Source organism: Mustela nigripes, chromosome 1 (assembly GCF_022355385.1).
Source record: "Mustela nigripes isolate SB6536 chromosome 1, MUSNIG.SB6536, whole genome shotgun sequence".
In the NCBI taxonomy this organism is placed as follows: Eukaryota; Metazoa; Chordata; class Mammalia; order Carnivora; family Mustelidae; genus Mustela; species Mustela nigripes.
This window is the reverse complement of record NC_081557.1, coordinates 260,780,015-260,804,717: the sequence shown is the minus strand read 5'-3', so window position 1 is coordinate 260,804,717 and position 24,703 is coordinate 260,780,015. Positions and strand designations below refer to the sequence as shown.

The window sequence follows — 24,703 nt, the reverse complement described above, 5'->3', positions numbered from 1 at the left end:
CTTCAAATCAGAATTTTTAGAGCTGAAATATCTCTGGGGGGAAAAACAAAATAGTTTGGTGGCTTGTCAAGGTCAAACAGACCAAGCTGGGCCCAGAACCCAGGTTTTCTGACTTGTACTTCCGTATTCTTTTACTTGTCAGTGTAAATTGATGTAGGTTTTACTTATAGAACATGAGGATTCTTTTTTTCTTTTCTTTCTTTCTTTTTTTTTAAGATTTCATTTATTTGTCAGAGAGAGAGAGAGAAAGGCAGAGGAAGATGCAGGCTGCACTTAGCAAGGAGCAATGCAGGACTCATGGGAGGGCCCCGGGATCCTGACCTGAGCCACCCAAGCATCCCGAGGATTATTATTATTTTTAATGAATAAGAAAACTGGGTATAAAATTCAGCAGATCACTCCTGGATAGAAAGTCAACGACAGGTTACAAACATGTTGAAGGGAAAAAGTAACTTAGCAGATTTCAGGGTTGGGGTCTGATTACAATTCCACCCCAAAACTAACCTAATACCCTACTGGGGTATTAATACCCTATTGGGGGTCCTTAGGTTATCTGGCCATTCTGCTATCTGGTTTCTCGATTGTACATATAAGCGTCCCATACACATGATTTTGAGAAGACTTAGCAGATAACGCACCGGTGACCACAGAATCTTGCTAGGTGTAAGTTAAAGAGGCAACCCTTAAATAATGAATCAAAGATTAAGAAACCTCCAGACTCCGCACCATTTTTAAAGAAGAAAAAAAAAATTGATTTACCGAAGAATCCCTTAGCAAAATACTATCTTCTACACCTTTTATCTTAGGTGGACCTTCTCAAGACTCCAGCTCAAGTTCTGAGGTTTGGATCAGAAGTTGTGCCTGATCACCCGCATTTCATGGTCTGCTGTGGGGAGGGAGGACCCGAAACTGGTCAGAGGAGGGGGGAAATACATTCCTTTCCAGTCCTCGGCTCCCAGCCCCTGTCTCCCTCAGGAGGTGACCTGGGCTTGGATTCCTGCAAAGTGTCTTCACATCTTCAGGGCTCTGGAAGCCCAGGTTGGTGTCCTCTCCCCCCAGGAAGCTTCAGCCCCAGGGGGCAGAAATCATTTGATAACTTAATCTTGGAGGGAGGAAGAGACGCTGAGGCCTGTGTGCCCCAGTGATAAACGGAAGCATCCGGGCGAGTCAGGAACAGACGTGGTATCTTTCCAGAGTAATACAAACCAGAGAAGCGTACCCAAGAACTGAGAGCCGGCAGGGACCACCCCTACAAAACGTGGTGGGCGGCTGGGGGGCCCCCGCAGGTTCCTGGGGCTCCCTCCGGGCAGTCTCTTCCCGGGCTGGAAGGGCGCTGGAGGTCGAAGGAGGTGAAAGTCCTAAAGCCCAGGAGCGGCCCGTGGACCCTCCCCCTTCCTATAATTAACTCAACGCGGGTCCCGCCAGGAGGGACCCGTGGCTTCCCCGGACCGCCCCCTCCCCTAAGCCCGTCTGGCGGGGGCCGGGGAGGACCTCGGGGCGGGGGGCCCCCCGCCGCACGAGTCCCCACCTAGGCGGTTTCAAACCCCGACCCCGCCTGGGGCCGGCCGCCCGCGGGATCGTCCCGCTCCTCCCCACTCCCCGCCGTCCTCCCGCGCCGGCCGCGCCCGCCCCGGCCATCCCGGCGGGCGCGGGGGGCGCGGGCTCCGGCCCCGCGTGACGTGGGCGTCGCGGCGGGGGGGGCCGCCCGGGGCCGGGGGGGGGGGGGGGGGCTCCGGCCGCCTTATTAGCGCCCGGCGGGTCGCCGGCAGCCCGCAGAGCGCCGCGCGGAGAGCAACAGGAGCCGCGCCGACCCGCTCCTCCCGCCCCCTCCGCCAGCCTCCTCCTCCGCCCCTCCGGCTCCTCCCGCCCCCACCTCTGCGCGAGCGGCGGAGTCGCCCTCTCGCTGCCTCTTTCTCCCGCTCGCTCCTCTCGCTCGCCACTACTTCCCCCTGCTGTGCTCCCGGGCGCCCAAGCATTCTCCGCGCGAACCTCAGGAACCCGTGGTGCTCGAAAAGCCCAGGGAAAGCCGCCTCGGGCCGAGACAGTGGGAAGCCCCCGGCCCCTGCCCCCTCTCCCGGCGCAGCCCGTGCCCGGCTCGCAGCACCTTCTCGCTCCGGCACCCTCGGTTTGGGAGGACGGGGTGAGAAGGTGAAGTGGGAAGGACGCCGAGCCGAGCCGAGGGGCCGGTCTCAGAGCTCACATTTCATTTTCATTGAAGCAAATCACAGAAGATCACTTGTGGTTTTTTTTATTTTTTTAATTCTGCATTTTTTTTTCTTTCTTCCTTCCTTTCTTTCTTTTCTTTTTCTTTTCTTTCTTTCTTTTTTTTTTTTTTTTAAAAGAAACTTATTTTGGGGGGTTTGCTCTGGGCATTGGCTTCGCCCAGTAGTCGAAAAGTGAACTCGACTCGTGATGGTTTTCCTGTCACTCTGGTTGATAGCAGCCGCTCTGGTAGAGGTTAGGACTTCAGCTGATGGACAAGTAAGTGGAAAATAATAACAATCAAAAACTCAAACCCAACCTTTTCCCGAAAAAGTTCCTCCCCTCTTTCCCCTCCTCTCTTCCCTCCTCCCCCCTCCCACCCGTCCCTGTTATCTGGCGCCTTCAGGAGCGGTGTCCGAGCGCTGGGCGCCGCCTGCGGGGTGTTCCGGGCCGATTGCAGGGGTGGGATTGCAGGGCTGGGTCGCGACTCCCACGCGGGGAGCCCCGGCTCGTCCCACCTAGCGCCCCCCCACCCCCACCCCGCCGTTGCGGCATTCGCAACGATTCGTGGCGACAAAGTGCAGCCAGGTCGCGTCCTCGCCGGGCCGTCTGGGTCTCCCCGATCCGGAGGGCGGTCTGGGCGCTTGAATGAAGCTCCGGACGCGGCGCCCGGGATCCCCGCGCGGCGGCCGCCCGCGTCGGGCTCGCGGGGCTCCCTCTCCTCCGCACTGACTCACCGCGTTTTCGGGCAGCGGGAGGCGGGGGTTGCAGGAAGTCCCCGGGCCGGGCAGGGAGCGATCCGGCAGACACGTGTCCTGGGAGGACCGCGGCCGGGCTGGGGTTTGACAGTTGGGGCGGGGGGCCGGGGACGCTTCCTGCCCTGCGTTTTCCTGGGCAGCGGCTGGCGGCGCCGCCGCGGTCCTCCCCTCCCCCTCCCCCTCGGCGCGGCTCCTCCTCCTCCTCCCGAGCGCAGTGGAGCGCGGCCCCTCGGCTCCGCGGCCCAGCCCCCACGCTCGGGGGCTCAAGGTGAAGCCGATGCTCTCGGAAGATCGCGGGAGAAGGCTCGCGGGCCGGCCCCGCCGTCTGTTGTAAATCACATCAGCTCAGGGCCCGTGGGACTTGGGGCACAGAATTTCCCTGGGAGTTGTTGTAGCTTCTCCGGTCTGCCCGGTTCTGGCCGTAGGTTCAAAAGTAGAAGATTGCCTGGTGGATTCTTGACCTCAAATCTGATCTGTCAGGCCCCCTTTTAGGTTTCTTTTCACGCCTATGAATACAGAGGCTTTCTTGGCTAATCCGCACCCAGTATCTGAGTTTTAAGAAAAGAATATTGAATGTCAGTATTTATTTTTGCTGGCTTTAGACATATTAAAATTAAAACGGGGAAACCACTCCCTGTTCCAAACTGTTACTAATTGGCTCATTCTCTTGCCGCAAGAACCTAGAAACCCAGGCGCAGCCTTCAGGCACCAGTCCCCATCTCCGGCATCTCCTGATTAGCTCCTGAAAAGCGTTAATGGTAGAAATAAAACGTACAAGGTGATAAGATGAAACCCAGTAACTGTTTCTTTTTACTGTTCCCCTCCTTTACAGGCTGGTAATGAAGAAATGGTGCAAATAGGTAAGCCTTGTTCTCAGATATCTTTCTTATCTTGGTAGAAAGTAGAGAATGAAATAAGCAAATTAAAATATTGTTTCTGAAATTTCTCCCATTGGTGGTTTAAAAAAAAAAACGTAGTTTAGGAACACCGCTGTTCTTCTCTTCGTCTTAATAGAGGAGGGTCCCAGTTTTCTCAGACAGAGTTAAAGGGATATAAAAATTCTGCCATTGGACTTGTGATGCGTCAGTTTTTTACTGTCCCTGGACAAGCCACTCCAAGGTACTTGGAGGATGATGTAGAGTTTGGAAGAAGACATGGAGATAAGTCAAATCAAATCAACTCTTGTTGCATAAGGACAGGCACATCTGATTAGAATGGAAGGCAAAGTGTAAGGATGCTACAAAGAAGGGGAAAAATGAGAGAGGATGAACATTTTTCTCTTAAAAGTTTTCCAGCTTTGTATAAGCTTTTTGATGACTTCTCTTATTCCGTATGCTTTGCAATAACTATCTGCTAATGTGCAAGATATTATTAGGCATTTTGCAAATAATGTCTAAAACTGTAGGATGTGGGAATTATTCCCATTTTATGGGTGACAGGACTGAGGCTCAGAGAGGCTAAGGGACTTGGAATAGGTCACTCCAAAGTCCACATGATCTTTTTTTTTGTTTTTGAAGCTATTTATTTGTTCTGAATTCAGAGACTGAAAGTCATCTGGCCAGAAGCCAAGCTCCATTCAAAGTCTTTTTATACACATTTAACTTGGATTACTTTAAAGATAAATTTTCTTTTTGGCAGAGTATTAGTCTAAATGCTGTATTTGTCAGATGATATTGTAAGGTCCCCTTTGAAATGAAAAGTTTTGATTACCACAAGCATAGTTACCTGTCCGTGCTTGTGTACGGTGCATGGGGCACCGTGTTAATTGCTTTGTGTGCATTGTGTCATCTACTCACATGCATTGTGCACATCAGGTGTGCACTTGCACACATTGTGCCTGTTTCAGATTTGGAGAAGATGAGGCTTGGGAGGCTCTGCAGCTCCCAGCTAGAGTGCATAGTGGAGAGCTGGGAAGATTCCATACTTGTGAACTAATGGAGGGACCCCAAGATCCAGGCCCAGAGCTGTCCATATGTAGCTGCCTCTGTCATCTGTCAGCGTGCTCCCTTCCTGTGCAGGGTTTGGCATTGTTGGAACTCTTCTCCAAGCTTAGACCTCCATAGTAAGGTAGGACAGAGGGGAAGACAGTGACCAAGAACTGCATAAAAGATGCAGTGTCTGTGAAGAGACATTTGTTATTTGTAGCTGATAACAGTCATGAATATGTGTCTTTTAAAAGAAGGATTTTTAAAAAATCCTCGAACAAGTAGAAAACTATCTTCTTTTTTTATCGGTTAAACATTTGATTATTTAAACATCCCACCTTTTCAATTTGTAAATTAAAAAACTGTGTTAAGACGGCCCACCCTAGGGGCACCTGGGTGGCTTTGTTGGTTAAGTGTCCAACTCTTGATCTCAGCTCAGGTCTTGATCTCTGGGTTGTGAGTTCGAGGCCTGCAAAAAAAAAAAAAGAATAAAGATTACCTATTCTTTCAAAGATTATCCGTTCTATAAAAAAGATTACCTATTCTATTAAAGGAATAAAATATATGCTTTGATTAAATTTTCCGATAGCATCATGATGCCCTCCTGTAAGAGGCCCTGAGTTAGACTTTGGTCCAGTCCTTTTTTAATATAAATACTTCAGTCACATGGTTCTTTTTTTTTTTTTTTTAAGATTTTATTTATTTACTTGACAGAGAGATCACGAGTAGGCAGAGAGGCAGGCGCAGAGAGAGAGAGAGAGAGAAGCAGGCCCCTGCTGAGCAGAGAGCCCAACACGGGGCTCGATCCCAGGACCCTGGGATCATGACCTGAGTTGAAGGCAGAGGCTTAATCCACTGAGCCACCCAGGCGCCCCCACTTGCATGTTTCTAAGAGAAGGAGGAGGTACAGGTGTGCTTAAATTTGATAGAGGAAGATGACCAGCAGTGTGGAAGAGGGGAAAGCAGGGGACTCTTAGATTGTGTTGCTGGAGATTTTCTTTCTCCCAAGTTCCTCTGCTATATAGGGTTTCTCTCTTTTATTACTGCCATTTTTTTTTTTTTTTTTTTTTTTTTTTACCATTTTCAAGTTGAGTGAAGAGAAGAGATAACGATTAAAAATGGGTTTGACTCATGAGTCCTGTGATAGTGAACATGTAGCTATCATTCGGCTTTGGGAATATAATCATTTATGTAGCTCTTAAAAGGGATTTAAAAATACATTTTAAGAAATCTGTGTATAGGAATGAGATTTCTTTCCCTTGTCCCTACATGCAGAGGTGTTGTTAACCTGAAAGTTTGGTAAAATGCCCTCTTCTACATATAATTAAGTAATTTTTTCCCAAGAATTAATTGAAAAGTGGTTTTATATAACTGCTTGGAGGTGCAATTTGATTAGTGGTACGATTAGGAAAGATGAATAAGGCTTGTAGAATTAATTATTTTTATTGGTCTCCAAATTGGCTAGAGAGGAGTGCATGGTTCTGAATGACTTCTATAAAATCTCATGTCTTGGGAAGAGAGAACTGTAGATTAGTGACAAACTGCAAATTATTAAGAAGCTGAGTTAAAAAAATTAGTTTGCACTGAGGTATACTATGCATGCGGGGTGGTGCCTGTAAGTACACACCTGGCTGGCCCTTCAGAAAGAGAACTCGCCTGTGTGACTAGCGTCTTGATCAAGAAGTACAACTTTTTACACCTTCTTAGCACTATCCCCACGTGATGGGTAAACCACTCTCCTGACTTCTGACAGGACAGGTTACTTTTGCCAATTTTGAAGTGCTTTTGATAAGTAAAATAAAATAAAATAGTATTTAGTGTTTTTAATAAATAAATAATAAGTAAATCAAATCAAATAAAAATAAATAAAAATAAAATGAAATAATAAAATTAAATAAATAAAATAAATTAAAAATAAAAAAGCAATATGTGCTTCAGAAAGCAATAAAAAAATATGTCTAATATGCTTCAGGCCCTAGAGTAGGAAGGCTTGTATTTATGTAGCAAGAAGGTGGTTGTGATGAGGGCAGGTGAGAATGTATAACGAAATATCACCTATGTAGTGTGTGGACGGACCTTTTCTTCTTTCCTTCTCTCTATACCGAGTGGGAAAATGCCTTCTTGGTATGTGGGAAAGTATGATTCACCCCAGAGAATATGGGCAAATAGGCTTTGAACTCTGACCTACTTCTCTGCTGCTTGGTCAACCAAAGAGGAGCTCCTTACCTCTTACCTGTCTGCACCCGCACATACCTGCACTCACACATGTATACAGACGTGCACGTATGTACACAGAGCTACGTGTGTGAGTGTGTATGCTTTGTGCATATATGTGTAAGTGTGGTTCCTGACACACTCACTTAGCATCTGTGGGGTATCAGGGAGCGTTTTCATTCTGACTCAGAGTATGGCCTTGGGAAGTTGCCTAGGGTAATTGTGGGCAGCTGCCTGGCTGGTCCGATTGGGTAAGGACACATGTGGCCCAGGAAATAATCATGGTTCTGTAGAAACTGGAGATGTGTAGAATCTGCAGAAGGATCCTCTGAGCCCTTTGTTTGCTAAGCTGCCACTCAGATACTGCCTGAGCATCATTAGAAGAAGAATCACTGTGAGGCTTTGGTGTTGGGCTGAGTTCCCTCACTCACCTCTCGGAATCGGGCATATCTATCATTCTCTGCCCTATTTCTGTTTCCAAGTCTCAAATTCCATTACTTTTTATTCTTAACAAAATAAGGCCGCTAATCTTGTTCTCTCAAATATCCAGTTTACTGAGAAATATTGTTTCATCCTTTGCAGGTCTTTATTTGCTTTTCAAGGTTTAGTGTGAGTCACTTCATTGAGTCCTTGGCTTATAGTAGGCGTATCTACTGGTGTAGACCTCATGAGAGCCGACACTTTGTCGTGATGATTGCTGTATCCCCAGTATATAAAACTGGGCTTGGTACCTTGTGGGACCTCAAATATTTGTTATTCAGTGCATAGATCAAGTAAGCAGGATATTAGATTGGGATTTACCTGTGTTCTGTCTTTTCTTAAATGCTCTGGGTCTGTGCCCCTCCTCAGGTTTCATTAGTCCCTAAGAAAATAAGGATGGTGATAATGGCTCTACAGTTAATGATTCAGTGTTACCAAGGCTCCTCGTGACTTCTCTTTTCATTCCACAAAGCTCAGGGAGCTAGGTTGATTGGTTTCTTACACTGTTCTGTTTCTGTTCAGCAAGATTTGGTAAATTGAACAGAATCACGTGCAGGTTGGGAACGCCCACTAATTTTGCACTAATGTCTGCTTGAGATCATTTGCTCTGTTTCAGGCATCAGCGGAATTAAGGTAACCTAAGATTAAAATCTCACCACCCAATTTGCCAGGAGCAATACAGAAATGTGTGATTTAAAGGAGTTTAAAGGCTTAAAATTTAGAATTTTAACTACCTCTATAACCATTGTTCTTTCTTGTACCTAAAGATCATGCATTTGACGTCATTGATTTAGCTTCGCTCCCTCCATTGGGCCTCATGATGGCTAATATCAAATGCTTAAGCTTTGTAGATGAAGATCTTATTTAGTGTAACATGTTAATCTGTTACTAGCAATTTATTGTTGCTGTCTGGCTGAAATATTTCTTCCTCATACATTCATTGTTTTTTCTTGCCATTGTACCAAATCATCATAATGTTGCTCAGAAATGTTAAGAAATCCCCGTGGTCACTTCTGCTTCCAGGATGATTATCTCTAAGCATTCTTTGCTTGTGGGTAGCCAAGCCAGATTACCTTGGAAAGCCATTAGGGACAATTCCAAATTGCTTGGTAAAATCATGAATGGTTTCAATAGGAAGGATTTGGTTATGCTACTTGGACTGGATATGTTGACAGTGATGACTTAGATGGAACTCTCATGCCAGAATTTTGGGAACCTTCTCTTTGTGTTGCTCCAATAGAGATCAGCTTTTACTCCTGAACTGTGATGTGTGTATTATTAGGAATTGTTGGATTAATTCTTTTTAATTAGTTTTTCTTCTGAATATAGACGTTTTACATGTGCCCATTATAATTGTCTTCTTTAGTTTTTCTGTATTCCCCAGATTTCTGACAATCTTCTTAAGTACCGAACTGTTAACAACTTAGCATATTCTTACTCAGTCATCTTTCAGTACATAGATTGTGTGGATTATTTTTCTATACCTGTTTTTGTTTTGTTTCCTATTTTAGTATAGTTTTCCATAACATTACACAGTCCTTCTAGACATAATTTTAATCTCATTATCCTGATAAACCTTAATGTATGTGCTTATTTCCCTAATGACACGTATTTTCTCATGACAATGAACGTTGCCCCCCAGTGTTGTATATAGATAGCTGCCTGCTTTTCACGGGACTCCTCTAGGAGAAGGCCCTAGAAGCTGATTGCTGAGACAGATGGCTTTTAAAGAAGTTTGTGTGATCTGAACTTTTACTAGTGGTATAGGGAAGTGTTGATTTTTAAAAATTTCAGTCTTAACTTAGTTTTAGCTCTGCTCTCCCTAAATCTGAGTATAATTTTTAAATCTTTGATTTTGCAGTCTTTGAAATATGTAATGAATTAATCCTTTTTCTAGTTATCAATCATTATTCTAGTTATCAAATACCCCAAAGTGTCATCAATTACACAAAATTCTTGTAAATTTTAGTAGTGCTATGAGAAGATTCATCCATCTCATAGAATTTGAGAGTTGTATTATTCTTTCAAATGGATAGTAAAGCGTGGGAAGAGTTTCCTAGTTTAGGAATCTCTGTTCCCACAAGTAATTTATCCATCCTGATTTTCCAAATATGTTTACATGATTTTGCTGACTAACTGTAAATCCTTAGGAGAGATTTTGTGGTCATGTCAATGATAGCATGATGAATCTTCATGGAATTTAGAATAAATTGTGACCAGCATGAAACAGTCTACCTTGTTTTTGAAGTGACTAAAAAAACAAAAGAAAAAGAAAACATTTAGGAAACTCGTGGGAAGTAAGATAGGATTAAACATATGAATCTTCAAATACTGGGATCTTAGATGTTAAATCACATTTCCTACAATCTTTCTTCGTATTTAGTGTTTGTATTTTTCCACGTGTATATGCACATGAATTAAAAAAAATGATTGAAATCATTCTTCAAATGAGCTTGAGTTCTTTTATATGTAAAAATCTCTCTTTTACATTTCTTAATCTAAAACATAACCAGCTTATCCAATAGATGACCTATTAATACGCATTGCCATTCTTCCATTACACGGTCAGGGGCACAGAACCTTGTTCATTGTATAGTTTACTACTTTCCAGCTGACTTTAACCTCTCAAAGCATCTCTTTCTTCTGTGTGAACATCGGCATACTACGACTGCTTAGTTCATAGAACTGGAAAGGATTCACAGAGTGCTGGCACACGGGAGGCAAGCTAGGATAATGGATAGTAGCTATTATTAGTAGTCTATCTTAGTCTTGTGCTTTTTAAAAAGCACTTTCACTCAGTGAGAGCCACCCCATTCTAATCCGTACATTTTTGGTAGGTCTGCCTACCACTGTGAATTTCCAGGAACCTTAATTTACTGTGTCAAGGACTTGTAAACTCTCCAGCCTCTCAGCTCGCCATGTGACAGCTCTTCGAGAGGTCTATTTTCATGTATTATCTGAATGTTGATATCTCAATATAGTATTGCTTAACTCATTGGAATATGGTAGCACAGGGGGCAGTTGGGTAAGGAATGAACTGTGCAGGACAACTACTGCATACAGCCTCCATGACAACTTTATTTCTTGTGTACTGGACAGAATTCTTTCTTCTTTTCATCTTGCTTATGGAAAGTCTTTCCAGTTCCATTGAGAGAAAGTTCCTGTATTGATCATGACTCCTTTGGATGCAAAGAACACGAACCCAGTTGATACTTGTTAAGGACGACAAAATTGATCAGGCGATCGGAGTCAGGTATAGCTGAACCAGGGGCTCAGACAATGTCAGAAATCCTTCCCTCTCCTCCCCCAACTCTTCTTTCCTTCTCATTTTCCTGCGTTGGTTCTATTTCTTTATCAGGATATGATTGGTGGCCCCTCAGGCTGTGGCTGGTATTGTCACCAGCATTTCTAGGCTTTCATTCTGCCTTTCACCCCACTAGATAGAGCACTTTTTTTTTTTTTTTTAATTTATTTGACAGAGAGAGATCACAAGTAGGCAAAGAGGCAGGCAGAGAGAGAGAGGGGGAAGCAGGCTCCCTGCTGAGCAGAGAGCCCGATGCGGGGCTCGATCCCAGGACCTTGGGATCATGACCTGAGCCGAAGGCAGAGGCTTAACCCACTGAGCCACCCAGGTGCCCCAGCACTTGTTTTTTGATAGCCCCCCCACCCCGGACTCCCGCCTTGGGGAGCGAGGTTGATTGGCTACTTGGCTTGAGTCATAAGCTTATCCAGGAACCATTCGCTGTGGTCAGGGGATGCAGTGCTCTGAGTGGCCTGGATTGAGATATTTCACTCTTGATTTACGGGGACTGAGAAGAATGCAGGATGGTTAACCTGAGGGCACACGGGGGTGCGGTTAAGGAAAAAGGAGGGCGGATGCCAGGGAGCAGAGGAGTATTCATGCCGTGGCCTGAGGGCGCCCCAGCACACTGCTTGGGAACTGGCAGCGGGGTAGGTAGAATAATGCCCCCCCCCTCAAGGGGTCTGCATCCGAATCCCTGGAACTCATGAGTATGTTCTGTTATATGAACAAGAGCAGTTAAGTTTGCACATGGAATTAAGGTTGCTAATCGACTGGTCTTTAAATAGGGAGATGACCCTGGATTTTCTGAGGTCTGTCCTCGTAAATAAAAGAGGGAGACAAAAAGACAAAACTAGAGAGATGGCAGCATTAGAAAAGACTTGGTCTGATGTTTCTGGTTTTGAAGACGAAGGCAGGGACCCAGGAGTTAAGGAACGTGTGTGGCCTCTGGAAGTTCGAGAAGTCAAGGAAACAGATTATTCCCAGAGCTTCTTGAAGACATGCAGCCCCGCTGACACCTTGATTTTAGCCCCTGTGACCTAGTTCAGACTTCAGACCTCCAGAACTGTAGGATAATAAATGATTATTGTTTTAAGTCGCTGCGTTTGTGGCAATTTGTTATGGCAGCAATAGGAAGCTGAAACAGTGGCCTAGTGGACTGTCCCAGTCTCTCATGCCTTTGTTATATTGTGAGCAAGACTATTTTAGATTTGGAAAGTATAATCACCACAAGTCAGTTTCTGTGGAAATCTTTAAAAATGCTGCTTGCATTTCTTATCTGTCCTATTTTCCTCAGCCTTTGGCCCCGGGGAAAAATGGTTGTTTTCCTGGCTTTAAATTCTGGGCTCAATATTCATCTTTAAAAGTATTATCCATCAAAAAATTGTGAGGTGTATGAGAAATATTAATTTATAGAATGTCTAATATAGCTCCCGAGTCTTTAAAACTTCCAGGGATAATAAATATAACCATTAGATGTGCTTCTTTAAAAACTAAGATTGAATGTTAACATCTTGACAATGGAGCCTCACCTTAAAAAAAAAATATATCTTCTCTCCTTCTTCTTCTGTTATTGATTACTTGATCATTTTAAGATGTGGCAAACAGGGCACCTGGGTGGCTCAGTCGTTAAGCGTTTGCCTTTGGTTCAGGTCATGATCTCAGGGTCCTGGGATCGAGCCCCACATCGGGCTCCCTGCTCAGCAGGAAGGCTGCTTCTCCCTCTCCCACTCCCCCTGCTTGAGTTCCCTCTCTCACTGTGTCTCTGTCAAATAAATAAGTAAAATTTTAAAAAATGTAGCAAACAAAGAAAATACTTGGACATTTTTCTTCTTCTTTTCTTTTTTTTTCTTGAAAGATCTTCTTTTACCTGATTTCATGACCCGGAACACTAAGGAATGTGTTGTTCTTTCCTAAGTGACTGTCTTGAATGTAAACATTGTGCAATTGCAACAAATATTTATGAAAAAGCCAGATTTAAAAAAATGTGAAGAATTTTTAAGTTCACAACTATTTTTTCTTTCTTAATGAGGGGAAAAAAGAAAAGGCTTTCTCTCTTTTTTCTCCAAGAGCTTGATGAGAAATCTTTGAGTCTGAGAGTAGGTTTGCAATTAAAGTAAAAGACTTCAAAGAGGTTCTCTGCCTTGTGGTGGTAAGAGCCTAGAGGAGATGAAGTGAGGAAAAAGACTTTGGCTGTGTTCAGAAGTTCAGCACGTGTCACAACGAACTTTTAACTGACTCTCGGTGAAGATGCGTCCCCGTCTCCGTGGGTGTGTATAGCCTTGGGAAGCCCTCAGCGTGTGATGTCTTCCTTAACGTCTACTTGTCACCTTGCTCACATTTTTCCTGGAGCAGCTGGCTCCTGTCATTTCCGATGAAACTCATTCTCCTGCCCTCAGCAAAGGATTTGGAAATGTTGTTGGATCTGCTTCCTTAGCAGATCTTGAAAATGCTTATTTGCTTTCCTTCTTGTGGCCAGATTGTTGCATCCTGAGAATTTGTACCTGAGAAAGGAAATTGCCTGTGTAAACTCTCTCTTTATAGTCATCAACCAATTCTTGGGAGAGAATCTCCGTGTCTGGGTGGGGTAACAGAGTGCGGGTTGTTTCGGCTGGCCTGGCCTTCGGGCCCTCGGTTGGCATGGAGCCGAAGATCCCTTCTGGTCAGAAACACCGGACTGGGGTGGGAGTGGAGATACGAGAGGCCTGAGAGGTGCTGGGACATGGAAGGAATCTTCTGCAGCTCCACCTGGATGGGAATGGTCAAGGCGATAATAAGCTCAGCTAATTTTTCTTTTCTTATATTGTTACAAGATGTACTAATCTTTTATGTGCCTTACCTTGTTTGAATCCATTAGTATCCTCCTTTTACAACCTCTCAGCCTTAATTTTGATAATTTGCTTGCAGAGGCCAAAATGCACATCACTCTGAAATCAGAATTTAAACGTAGTACTGACTCCAGACCTTGGGTACCCCACCTTCTCCCTGCCTTGTTTGGGAACTCAAGCCCTATTGCATTAATCAAAGGGTTCCAATATCGTCTGTGTCAGGAGTAGCTTTGGGCTTCGTTAGATCAACTAACGGTTGCAGTGATGTGTGTGAGCTTTGTACTGTAGTCCCTTGAAGTTTTAGTGATTCTGTTCTCTTACTATTCTATAGTGTGGTCTTTGTAACGTGTTGGGGATATCTGGTAACCTCTGGGAGACATTTGGATATCACTGCACAACATACTAGATGGATACCAAGCTGCCTGTCCCAGTTGTGAGCTTTGGACACTGAATGTGTGAAGGAATTAAGATGATCTCAGAGCTTGGGCCACAGGGGCATACTATGAAAACATTCCCCCTCAAGAACCCCACTTCCAAAAACTGCCATTGATTTTTTTTTCCCCCCAAAGACTGCTGTATGCAGGGAACACTTAAACATAGTTAAGATACCACAGCTTCATCCCAAAGAGCTTAAAATCTCTGAAAAGACAGAAGCAAGCATATAAGTTTTCTCCCATAGAGATTTTTAGAACTTAATACAGGTAATGCATGACGGTGAGATCTAAGAGGCTTAGACCAGCAGGGGTGTGCTCTGGACAAGGTGTGTACTCTGGGAGAGATGGGACTTGAGACGGGTCCGACAGGCCAGGTTGGAATTGTACAGATGGAGAGAAAGCAGCAGTCCTTTCCCTGGGGGCGAACGGTAGAGTAGGACTTGGAGGACAGACGGGATTAAGTTGGGTCTAGGCAACCCATTAGAATGTTCCAGTAGGCCAAAATGAGAAATGATGTTGCAAAGAAGTTGGCTGACAGAGCGTGGAGGGCCTTAAATGACAGTTTAGTTTTGATTTGGGTTCAGTGATCTGGTCTGCGAGTTTCAGCTCGTTATTTGTGAAGAGAGAGGATTTGATTAGTAGAGGTCTTTAAGGCGATTTCCATGTCTAACATGGAAAAAAGCTATCAGTTTTCTGAGTCTGTTTTATCCTGAAGTGATGATGAGCCACTGAAACTATTCAGAGAGAAGAACCTAGTAATATCAACACCTAACATTTATCGAACCCTTCCTATGTGCCAAATAGTGTCCTAAACACTTTGGATTAGGTCAGTTAATTTTTACAAGTCTGTGAGTTAAATACTATTACCCTCGATCTACAGATGAGTACTGACATGGAGGTCTTAAGTGACCAAAATCACAGAGGTAGCAAGTGGCAGAATTAAGGCATTTTACATGTGGGACTTTGAAACAATTTTCCTGGCAGTAATTCAGATAATATTTTTACAATTTATACAGTATTCGGTAGTGAGCAATGATGTTGGGGAGTTTGGACTTGGCACTTCGAGGTTGGCGGTGTGTGGTGACGAAGACTTGAAGCAATCTGAAGAAATGGGATTAGTTGGACAGAAATTTCTAGAGAGAAAACAGTAGGACGTGAATGATAGTGAATGGGGGGCGGGAAATGGATACAAGGTTCGTTTCCTAGCCTGGGGCTTTGGGAGAATCAACGGGTCATGAACAGAAATGGTGAAGGCAGGAAGGCAAGCTGAATATTTAAGTGAAAATGAGAGTTTTGGTTGAGATATTTTAGGGGTGAAGAGAATGTAGGGCACATTATTCTAGGCAAAGAACTGCCATGTTCAAATTTCAGTGTGAGGGAAGTTCCTTTTTTTCTTACAGCGTGTATTTAGAGAGGGCCTGTTCTGTGCAAGTACACCGACATGTGCAAAAGGGCCCAAAGTCTCAGAAATGGTTACAATTTTGAAACTGTGAGAAAATTCTAATGTGGTTGATGTTAAAATGCAAAGTCTGATCAGCCACAAGGTCTTTAAGTATATGGAAACATAAAACATTGCCTCCTCAAATACTTAGATGTAGATTATTTTTAATATTAGTATGTATATATACAGATGTACACACATCTCTCACAAACACACACTCTCTCTCTCTCTCTCCCTCACAAGAATGTGTCTCTTTGATTCAACCCAAGGAGGAAGACGCTTTAAGTTCAACTCTCAAATGAGGATTCTAGAGAATTCTCTGACAAGGAGACTTGTTAGTATTGTCATCCAGAGGAGATACGATGATACTTTTTTCTTAAAGGTAGTTTGAGTTTCTGAGGAAATCTTGAATGAAAACACAGCTCTCTCACTTGCTTGAGGGAACAAGTTAGAAATAGCAGATATAAAGATGTAGTAAATATATCCTTTACAAACAAGGCCAGGGGAACAGGAGGCTCTCACTTTGATAGGAAGTACATACCTCAGGCGGCGTGTGACAGGGTCTGCTGGGCTAGGACAGGGCTTTTGCCCTATGATGTGAAGGACAACCTGTGCTCCTTTTCAGGATCCTTCCGAGGAAGAAGAATGGGGAGGGAGGTGCTGAGCTTTGCAAACTTCTTATTTTTCCTAGACTTAGCAATCACAGACATCACTCTTCTTTAACTGGGAAAAGGGTGAGCTAAGAGATGGAGGGGCCCAGGAGAGTCAGAGAAAAATCTTTCTTCACAGAGAGCAGGAGCAGGTTAAAGGCTTTCCACCTCTAACTTAAAAAAACAAAAAACAAAAACAAAAAACTCAAAAAACATCTACTTGAGGTGCCTTCATTGTAAGAAATAGGCAAAGATTAGATGGTTTTCAAGGTCATTTTTATTTTTGACCTTTATAGATATTCTATGAATATCTAAAGGAATAGCAGAATGGGGTTGGTTTCCTGTTACTTGTTTCTAACTGTGAGGGGCTCTGTGTCTGCATTCCAGGAGATCTGTTTTAATGACCAGATCCACTTTCTGGTTCTTAGTAGCTTAAATCTAAGACCTAGATACTGTGAAATATTTGAATTACTGGTCAGCGAGAGCTGTGAGAAGTAGAAACAACTTTTGCAAGCAAAATTCTGGTTGTAGAGGTATAGACAATTTGTCTACTTAGCTGTCTTTGATTGCTTGGTGATAAATTGTTCTTTGGGGAAAAGATGGTGCATTCTAATTTTATTTATTTATTTGTTTGTTCATTTGATAGAGGTCACAAGTAGGCAGAGGCAGGCAGAGGGAGAGAGTGGGGGGAAGCAGGCTCCCTGCTGAGCAGAGAGCCCCATGCAGGACTCGATCCCAGGACCCTGAAATCAGGATCTGAGCCAAAGGCAGAGGCTTAACCCACTGAGCCACCCGGGTGCCCCACATTCTAATTTTAGATACACCCTTGGGCTCAGTCTGCTCTCATCCATTCATTCCTTCAGGTTCTATTTTAGGCATTGGCGAGCGGTAGAAAGAGAACGGATAAAAATCTGTGCCCTCCTGGAGCTCATACGCTAGTGGAAGGAACAATAAGTACACATAAGTATAATTTATGGTGTGTCAGAGCGAGTGGTAAGTTTTGTGGGGAAAAATAAAATGCGGAAAGAGGATAGAGTGATGAGATGGATGCTGGTCAGGACCGAGCTCCATGAGAGAGGCTCACAGTAAAGCAACACCTGAAGGAACTGAGGAGGGCATCCCAGAGGAAAGCCATCCCAGCGGCCTGGAGATGTGAGAATTCTCAGTACCAGGCTGTGGGACAGAGCAAACCCATTTCACTCTGGGATGGGTTTTGAGGAGAAGAACAAGGAGTTGACCTGTCAGAACAGGTATGAGGCTCAATAAAAACTGGGACCCCTGGTTTGGACCAGGGTAGTGGCCGGGCTGGTGGTGAGCTGAGGTCACTGTTCGGTGGCATCTTTGAAGGCTGAGTCAATAGAATTTGTTGGAGAATTGATTTGTGATGTGACAAGAGTCAAGGGTGGTTTAGCCAGGTGTTGGCTCTGAGTGGCTAAGAGGATAGCGTTGCCGGTTACTGACCTTAGAGCAGGGAGAGAGGAAGTTTACTTCTGGGAATGTTAAGTTGGAGGTTGGAGGGCTTAGGGAGCGTCCACCTGGGAAGACAATGGAGTTGACAAGAGAGGAGCCCATGGAGGAAGCCGGGGCCGGAGATAAAAGATGGTAAAGACACTCAAACTCATGGGATGAACTTACCATCCTGCAGAGGGTAAATGCAGGAGAGAGGAGTCCAAGGACCAGGTCCTGTGGCTCGGCCGTGTATGCAAGTTGCAGAAACCAAGGGATGCGAGGAAGGGAGAATGAGGAGGAGAGATCACGGGGGAAGGAGGAGAGCCACAAGGGCAATGTTCTGGAAGCTAAGTAGAGAACTTATTTCAAGAAGGAAGGAGAAATAAGCTGGGTCAGAATCTGCTGAAGCAGCAAGGAAGGAGCGGGCGTGTGGACCATTGGTTTTAGCAACATGGGGTCTCTAGTGACCTCAAGAGCCTGATTGGATCAGGCTCGAGAAGGAGCAAGAGTGGGAAGAGAGGAATTGGGGACATCTCTTGTAGTCAACCTTTTGGAGCATTTTGCTATAAAGGGTCATGAAGTGATGGGGTTTTAGCCGGAGTGGGATGTGACGTCAGAGGATTTTTATTAAGGATGGGAGATAAGAGGGCAGCTTGTTTATTTGTCGGTGGGAATGATCTAGTGATGTGGGGAAACGGATACGGAAAGAGGAGAGGACAGTTGCAGAGGCAGCTCTTGCAGAGGCCGGAGGGGTTAGGATAAGGTGCACGAGTGGAGAGTTTGCTCCTAGGTATGACCACAGGCAGCTTCTCCGTAGCGCCTGGAGGAAGATGGACCACGTGTGCACAGACGCCAGTCGGGGGTGGGAGCTTCACTGCATCTGAGTCCTGTTCAGGTGACTCAGTGACTCAGGTGACACAGTGTGGCTTTATGGTGGCTCCAGCCATTTGTGCTTGTAGAATTTATGGCCCACGAAAACCTTTATAGACGAATTGCCGTGGCCCTTCGGCGGTCTCTGCTGGTGGTTATATAGTTTCGAATCTTAAAATTGCACATTGGCAGTCTTTGAATGAGTAGCTACCTTGCATTGAAGGTTTCAATAACTCACATTTATTGCATCCTCTGCATAATCTCATTTAAACCTCTCACTAGACCTATGCAGTGGGAAGTATTTCTAGCTTCCAGTTAACAACTGAGGACACTGAACCTGAGGGAAACTGAAGAACTTGGTCAGGGTCATGCACGGACTTAACTTACTGCTTTCTAATGGTGCAGTGCCTTCCTTATCCACAGGCTGTCCTGCTTTGTGGAAGGATTTGGACCTGTGAAGTTTGTCATGTCTGAATACAGTAACTTACCGCTGGTATAATTTAATTTGCTTGTATGATTGTAATCTGAGATGAAAATACTTTTGATGGTGGTGAGCTTTCCCCGCCACCCCCTCCCACCTTTTTTTTGCTTTCCAAAGAGCAAATTTAAGAGCCTTCCCAATTTAAGAGCCTTTAACAGAAATTTTCGAGACTACACTGGAGGCAATATTGGTTGTCTAGCTGCAGGTAGACAGAACATGGTCATTCTTGTGTTAGTTTTCCTTTATAAGTCAGATCTTAAATTAGAAATCGACAGCAAGATGTTCTATCCATTTTGAAGTGAATAAGAGCATAGCAGCATGGTCCTCAGTGTCAAAATGATAAAAATTGAATTTTCCCCTTGGCTTCTTCCTTGCAATGTGTGAGGTCTCCTAGGCCTGCTTTTTCATTGATAAACTAGGGAGAACACCCACTTGCTGCGATTGCTGTGAGAATTAGTGATGGTATATATATTTAAAATATTTTATTTATTTATTTGACAGAGAGAGAGAGAGAGTTAGAGAATACAAGCAGGGGTAGCAGGATAAAGGGAGGGAGGAGTTAGGCTCCCTGGTAGCGGGGCGCCAGACTCGGGGCTCGATCTCAGGACCCTGGGATCATGACCAGAGCCAAAGGCAGACACTTAACCGACTGAGCTACTCGGGTGCTGTAGAGATGGTATATTCTTGATCACAAAGCACAGTGCCCAGCATTTATCCTGCCAATAAGTGGCAGGTGTCCCGGTAGCTCCTTTGTCAGTTCTGCTAACTACTGCTCAGGGGGGTGGCAGCCTGAGGGGTCACTAACTGCATCTTTTCCTTTGGTTACAGTAATTCCTAATTGGAAAATCACTCATTCTGGGGTTAATTTCAGCAGTGTGTCTTATGTGTACATTTTAGGAAGGACTTCTTATTTAGCATCAGAGAAGACCAAGCTCTGTAGAAATATGCCATCTTTATTTTGTATAAAAATGCAGAACATACTGTCTGACAGTGGAAAATGGAACTGTCCCAGAGAATCTAGGATGCACGTTGTGCTGTAAGCCTGAGGCTCTGGGTGTCCTCCTGGGTGTGGAGGAGTCTGCTTGCATTCTTCCTGAATTTTCTAGTTCTCTAGTAACTTAATCCAGGCATCAGTATATTGTCTAGACTTTGGGCGTGTGAATTTCCTTCGGTGGAGATGGGAAATCTCCTTCCTTTGAAACAGTGAATGAATTGTTAGAGAAAGAGTTATAAGTGGGATTACTCGTGCAGCCAGAAGCCCTTGGCCCTCTGGTAGGATATCTTGTAAGTCAGCATGGGCAAAGCAAAGGTTCTCCGGTTACCTACGTTACTAACTTAGACAAATCCTACTGACAAGAGACCGTGGCGTGTACAAAATCTTGTATTAGATGATATTGGAAATACCAAGCTGAATGGGGGAGTTTCTTGTCCGTAAGGAGTTTGTACTTAGTTGGGGTTAGGCTTTGTCAGTCTACATCCGAGAGCTGATTCACCCCTTACTGTGGAGAGCTTCCCCTCCATCACTCTGCTCCTGCAACACTCGAGATCATGCCTTAAAATTTCGAGTTCTTTCTATAAGCCAGAAGCTACAAAAGTATTCCCCAGGGATTAAGCTGTAAGAGAGACGACATCTTTGCATCTGTGCTTAATGCTGATGATGCCTAGTGTGGGTCCTTGACTCTGGTCCAGAGAACTCACAAAGCAGGTATCGTGCCTCTGCTTCTCCTCCCAGGGTTGGAGCCAGGCTTCACTTTACTCTGGGAGGCAACAGTCCTCACTCCTCTGCCTAGTAACTATTTGATCTGTGCATTTAATAAAGAAGAGTATTTTGTTTAAATACATCGGGCATTCTAAATGGCATAATGGTATCAAGCATGCATTCAGAGAATTTCCAAGTTGTAAAATGCCTTCCTTTGTCTTCTGATATTTTATACACTGTTTGAAGTATTTAAAAAGCAGGAACAGAATGAACATATTCGATAAGGTTACTTTAAGATCAGCAATGTTATAGTTCAGTTATGAGTCTTACGCTTTGATTTGTTGGATGATGTACACGTGATTGCTCTAGGCGAGAGATATTCGTAGGTCATGGAATTTTTAGGGTCCTTTTACATACTGCAGGACTAGTCTTAGGTTGGAATCATGAAGGTGGGGGATTTTTAAATTTCTGTTACAGATTTTGCTTGTTTCCCTTTCTCCTCCTTCTCCTCATATCCTTCTCCAGGATCCACTGTCTTGCTTCCAAATTATTTCTAATAAGGGATAAATGGTTTATTCATTGAGTTATCTTTCCCCAGGGTGTTTGCATTTCAACAGACATAGTATATTTGGCTAAACGAGGGGAATTAGTTGTGCCATTGGGTTTAACCTGTAGCTGGCCACGCATCATGCAAGGCAGGTTCCAGGCAGACATAAATATTAAAATGAGAACCTGTCCCAGGTGTGGAATTTGTTGCCACATGGCATTGCCATTTGCTTTTAACTGACCAACATCTACATATTTAATTTATGGATTATGATTTCTGCTTTTCTTTTACCCATTCTCCTTGTTTTCTGCAAATGTTCTGTGATCTCTGGGGCACAGCTCAGTGGAGTAGGAGTGTACGGGCTTCGGAGTATAAGTTGGATTGATATCCAGGCTTCACAGTTACATGATCTTGGGCACATACTTCCTGAATCTGTTTCCTTACCTGTGAGGTGTGATTGTTAGGTTTGTTATGATGGAAAAATTATGTATAAACTACAGCACTATAAACTACAGTGTATAAAATTATAGGCCAACCATAAATGCAACATAAAGTGGTTATTATAATGAATATAAATTCTAGGATTTTTATAGGGAAAAAAGTTAAACAATCAAAAAAATTCTTTTACATAGTGACAACTTTGTTAAAAAAATTATAACAGGTGTCAATTATGCCCATAATAAATGAGCTGAGATCATGTCTTGATTGTAAGCAAACCAGATATCATTTATGGAAACTTATTATATTCATAGTCTCAAACATATAAATGAGGTATGAATATTCACATTGTAGTACATTTTTAAAAAAGAAAACCATTGACGGAACCCAGAGTTACCTAAGTATAGTTGAGAAATGATCCGAGTTCTCAAAATTTCATACTTAATGAGATGGCTCAGGAATATATTTATTATGCAAGTTGACATACAGCCTTCTGAGGTGGGGCACTTTATGTCATGTCCTCCTGTGTTCTCTTGTCACACAGGGTTCTACAATTCTATTTTTCACCCTACAGATTTACCAATACAGAACCAGAGTGAGTATGAGCTGGTGACTCCAGTCAGCACAAATTTTGAAGGACACTATCTCTCCCATATTCTTTCTGCAATTCACAAAAGGAGGTCACCGAGGGACGTGTCTTCCGACTCTGAGCAATTGTTCTTTAACATCTCTGCGTTTGGAAGAGATTTTCATCTGCGACTAAGGCCCAACACTCAGCTGGTCGCTCCTGGGGCTGTTGTGGAATGGCACGAGACAGATCTGGTGTCAGAGAATATAACTGACCCCACTGATGATCATCAATCAGGAAATGCTTCAGAAAGAATCTGGAAAACAGAGCTTTTGCAGACTAACTGTGCTTATGTTGGTGACATCATGGACATTCCAGGAACCTTTGTTGCCATTAGCAACTGTGACGGTCTGGTAAGAGTCACTCCCTTCTGTGTGTGTGTGTGTGTGTGTGTGTGTGTGTTTGCAGGTGTGTGGGAGGCCAGCATGGCTCCAGCATGGTTTGGAAGGGATAGGTGGAAAGGAAGCCTTACTATATTTGAAGTTCAGGAAGGAGCTTGAGAAAGGACTTGACTGTCAAAGATGTGTGCTTTGGCTTCATTTTGCCACAAAGACAGCATTATTCTGAGAAGCAAAAGATACCTATTTTAGCATTTTTTTGCTTATGTGTTCACTTGTGTTACACTGGGGAATTTCATTTCCTTATATCTTTCAAAGCATTCTGAAAATTTTTAAAGAAATGTAGATTCTTCCAAAATGATAGTATTTCACGTCTTATGTGGAAACTTTGGATATCTTCTTAAAGAAAGTATCTTGAATTCATTCTTTCACTTCCCCACAGAATGGTAAAATGGGAAATGAGCAGATCCTTTGTCAGAATTCGTTCAAGTAGCATTACTTTACAAACACGAGATGCAGTTCCCTTTGCATTGTGGCTTTGAGTCAGTTCTTTCTTTAGTTTGAACTGAAATACCCATATATTGCTCTTCTGTTTTGTTGTCGAGGCCAGTAGTAACTGACCTTTCTCTACACACTCTGCAGATGTGAAATATTCTTATTTGTTTTGTCTCCCCAGATGTTACTTGAAAAGTATGTCAATGTTTATGCCCCTTTCATCCACAGTTGACTTTGTTCAAAAAAGCAACCATTTTTCTTTCGATGGTTGCCAAGCTGCTGTTTCTTGGGAGTTCAGAGCTATTCCCTTTGTTTTGCCACTCTTCTGGGAGTTCTCAAATATTCCTTATGTTCCTGCTTGTAATTATCCTACCTTAGCTGGTTCTACAACAATACCATGAATTTTTTGCTATTGTGCTCTCCATGCATAGGCCCAGCCCAGCGGTGGTATGGCACATATGTTGTACCAAATGTTGGTAAGGTCATTGTTTTGGGCTTTCTTTTTGCAGTCCTGTCCTACCTCTTGGTGTTCTGAAGGGTTTTAAAAGCCAGTGCAGAGGACATGCAGCAGAACATATGTAGGTCCCAATGTTCAAGTTGGACTGCATTAGATTAGGTCTCTACACTCCGTGTTTGGTGCTAGACCATATTCTAGGGTTTGAAGACACAAGGAACCACTCGAATTTTTCTCATTCTATACAAAGGTTGAATAGAGGTGAATTAATTCAGTCATTGACTAGGAAATAAAAAAGAAAGCACTTTCTAGAAGATGAAGTTCAAAGTATTCATTGAGAGAGATTGATTCAGTACTCCTAAGATAGAAAAGAACATAAATCATATAAAAGGTACCACTTTATAATACTTGTAAGTAAAATACGTTGAGTATAAAACTTAATCCAGTGTTACTTTTTGGTTTTAAAACATAAAATATTATGTACTTTTTATCTTCTCGGTTAAGATTTGAAATGTGGGATATTGGCTGGAAAATCAGTTTAAGGAAGGTAACAGGCAAGGAACGTTTTTTAATGCATCATCACAATGGTTTTTACATCTCAGCAACCAGTATTTTTCTTATTGTACATGTCTAATTATCTAATCATAGATATGAGAAATCTGGGCACGTAACAAGTTGTTAAGGAAGAGGAACATAGATACAAAGTCTGAATGACTATTAATTATTAGGATTCTCTAATTTCTCATTTTTCAGATAACTGTGTTAGCATCACATGTAAATTGATATCGAGTGTGTGTGTGTGTGTATGTGTGTGTGTGTGATACTACCACTGCACTCTACAAGTATTCATTTGTTCCAGTCTTTGATCCGTTATTTAGTTAATTAAACAGTGATTGTAGGAGCCAGTAATGGGCCAAGTGCCATTCTAGGCTCTGAAACGGCGAAAGGAGTCGTGGTTACCATCTTCCTGCAGCTCAAAGATGTTAAATTTGTCGTGGGATTTAAGTGTCAAAATATCTGGCATATGTGTGTGTATATATATATGTTAGAATCACATTTAACTTGGAAAAT

General features: G+C 43.5%; 1 protein-coding gene across 1 annotated transcript in view; it reads left to right on the top strand.

The window, feature by feature from the left end:
* Positions 1 to 2,391: 2,391 nt before the first annotated feature.
* Positions 2,392 to 24,703, top strand: part of ADAMTS3 (ADAM metallopeptidase with thrombospondin type 1 motif 3) — a 250,743-nt gene continuing 228,431 nt past the window's right edge. The window contains exons 1-3 of the mRNA XM_059385162.1: positions 2,392 to 2,481; positions 3,793 to 3,820; positions 22,292 to 22,698. Of these exons, the coding sequence (XP_059241145.1) occupies positions 2,413 to 2,481; positions 3,793 to 3,820; positions 22,292 to 22,698 (504 nt within the window). The 5' untranslated portion in view covers positions 2,392 to 2,412. The remainder of the gene's footprint in view (positions 2,482 to 3,792; positions 3,821 to 22,291; positions 22,699 to 24,703) is intronic.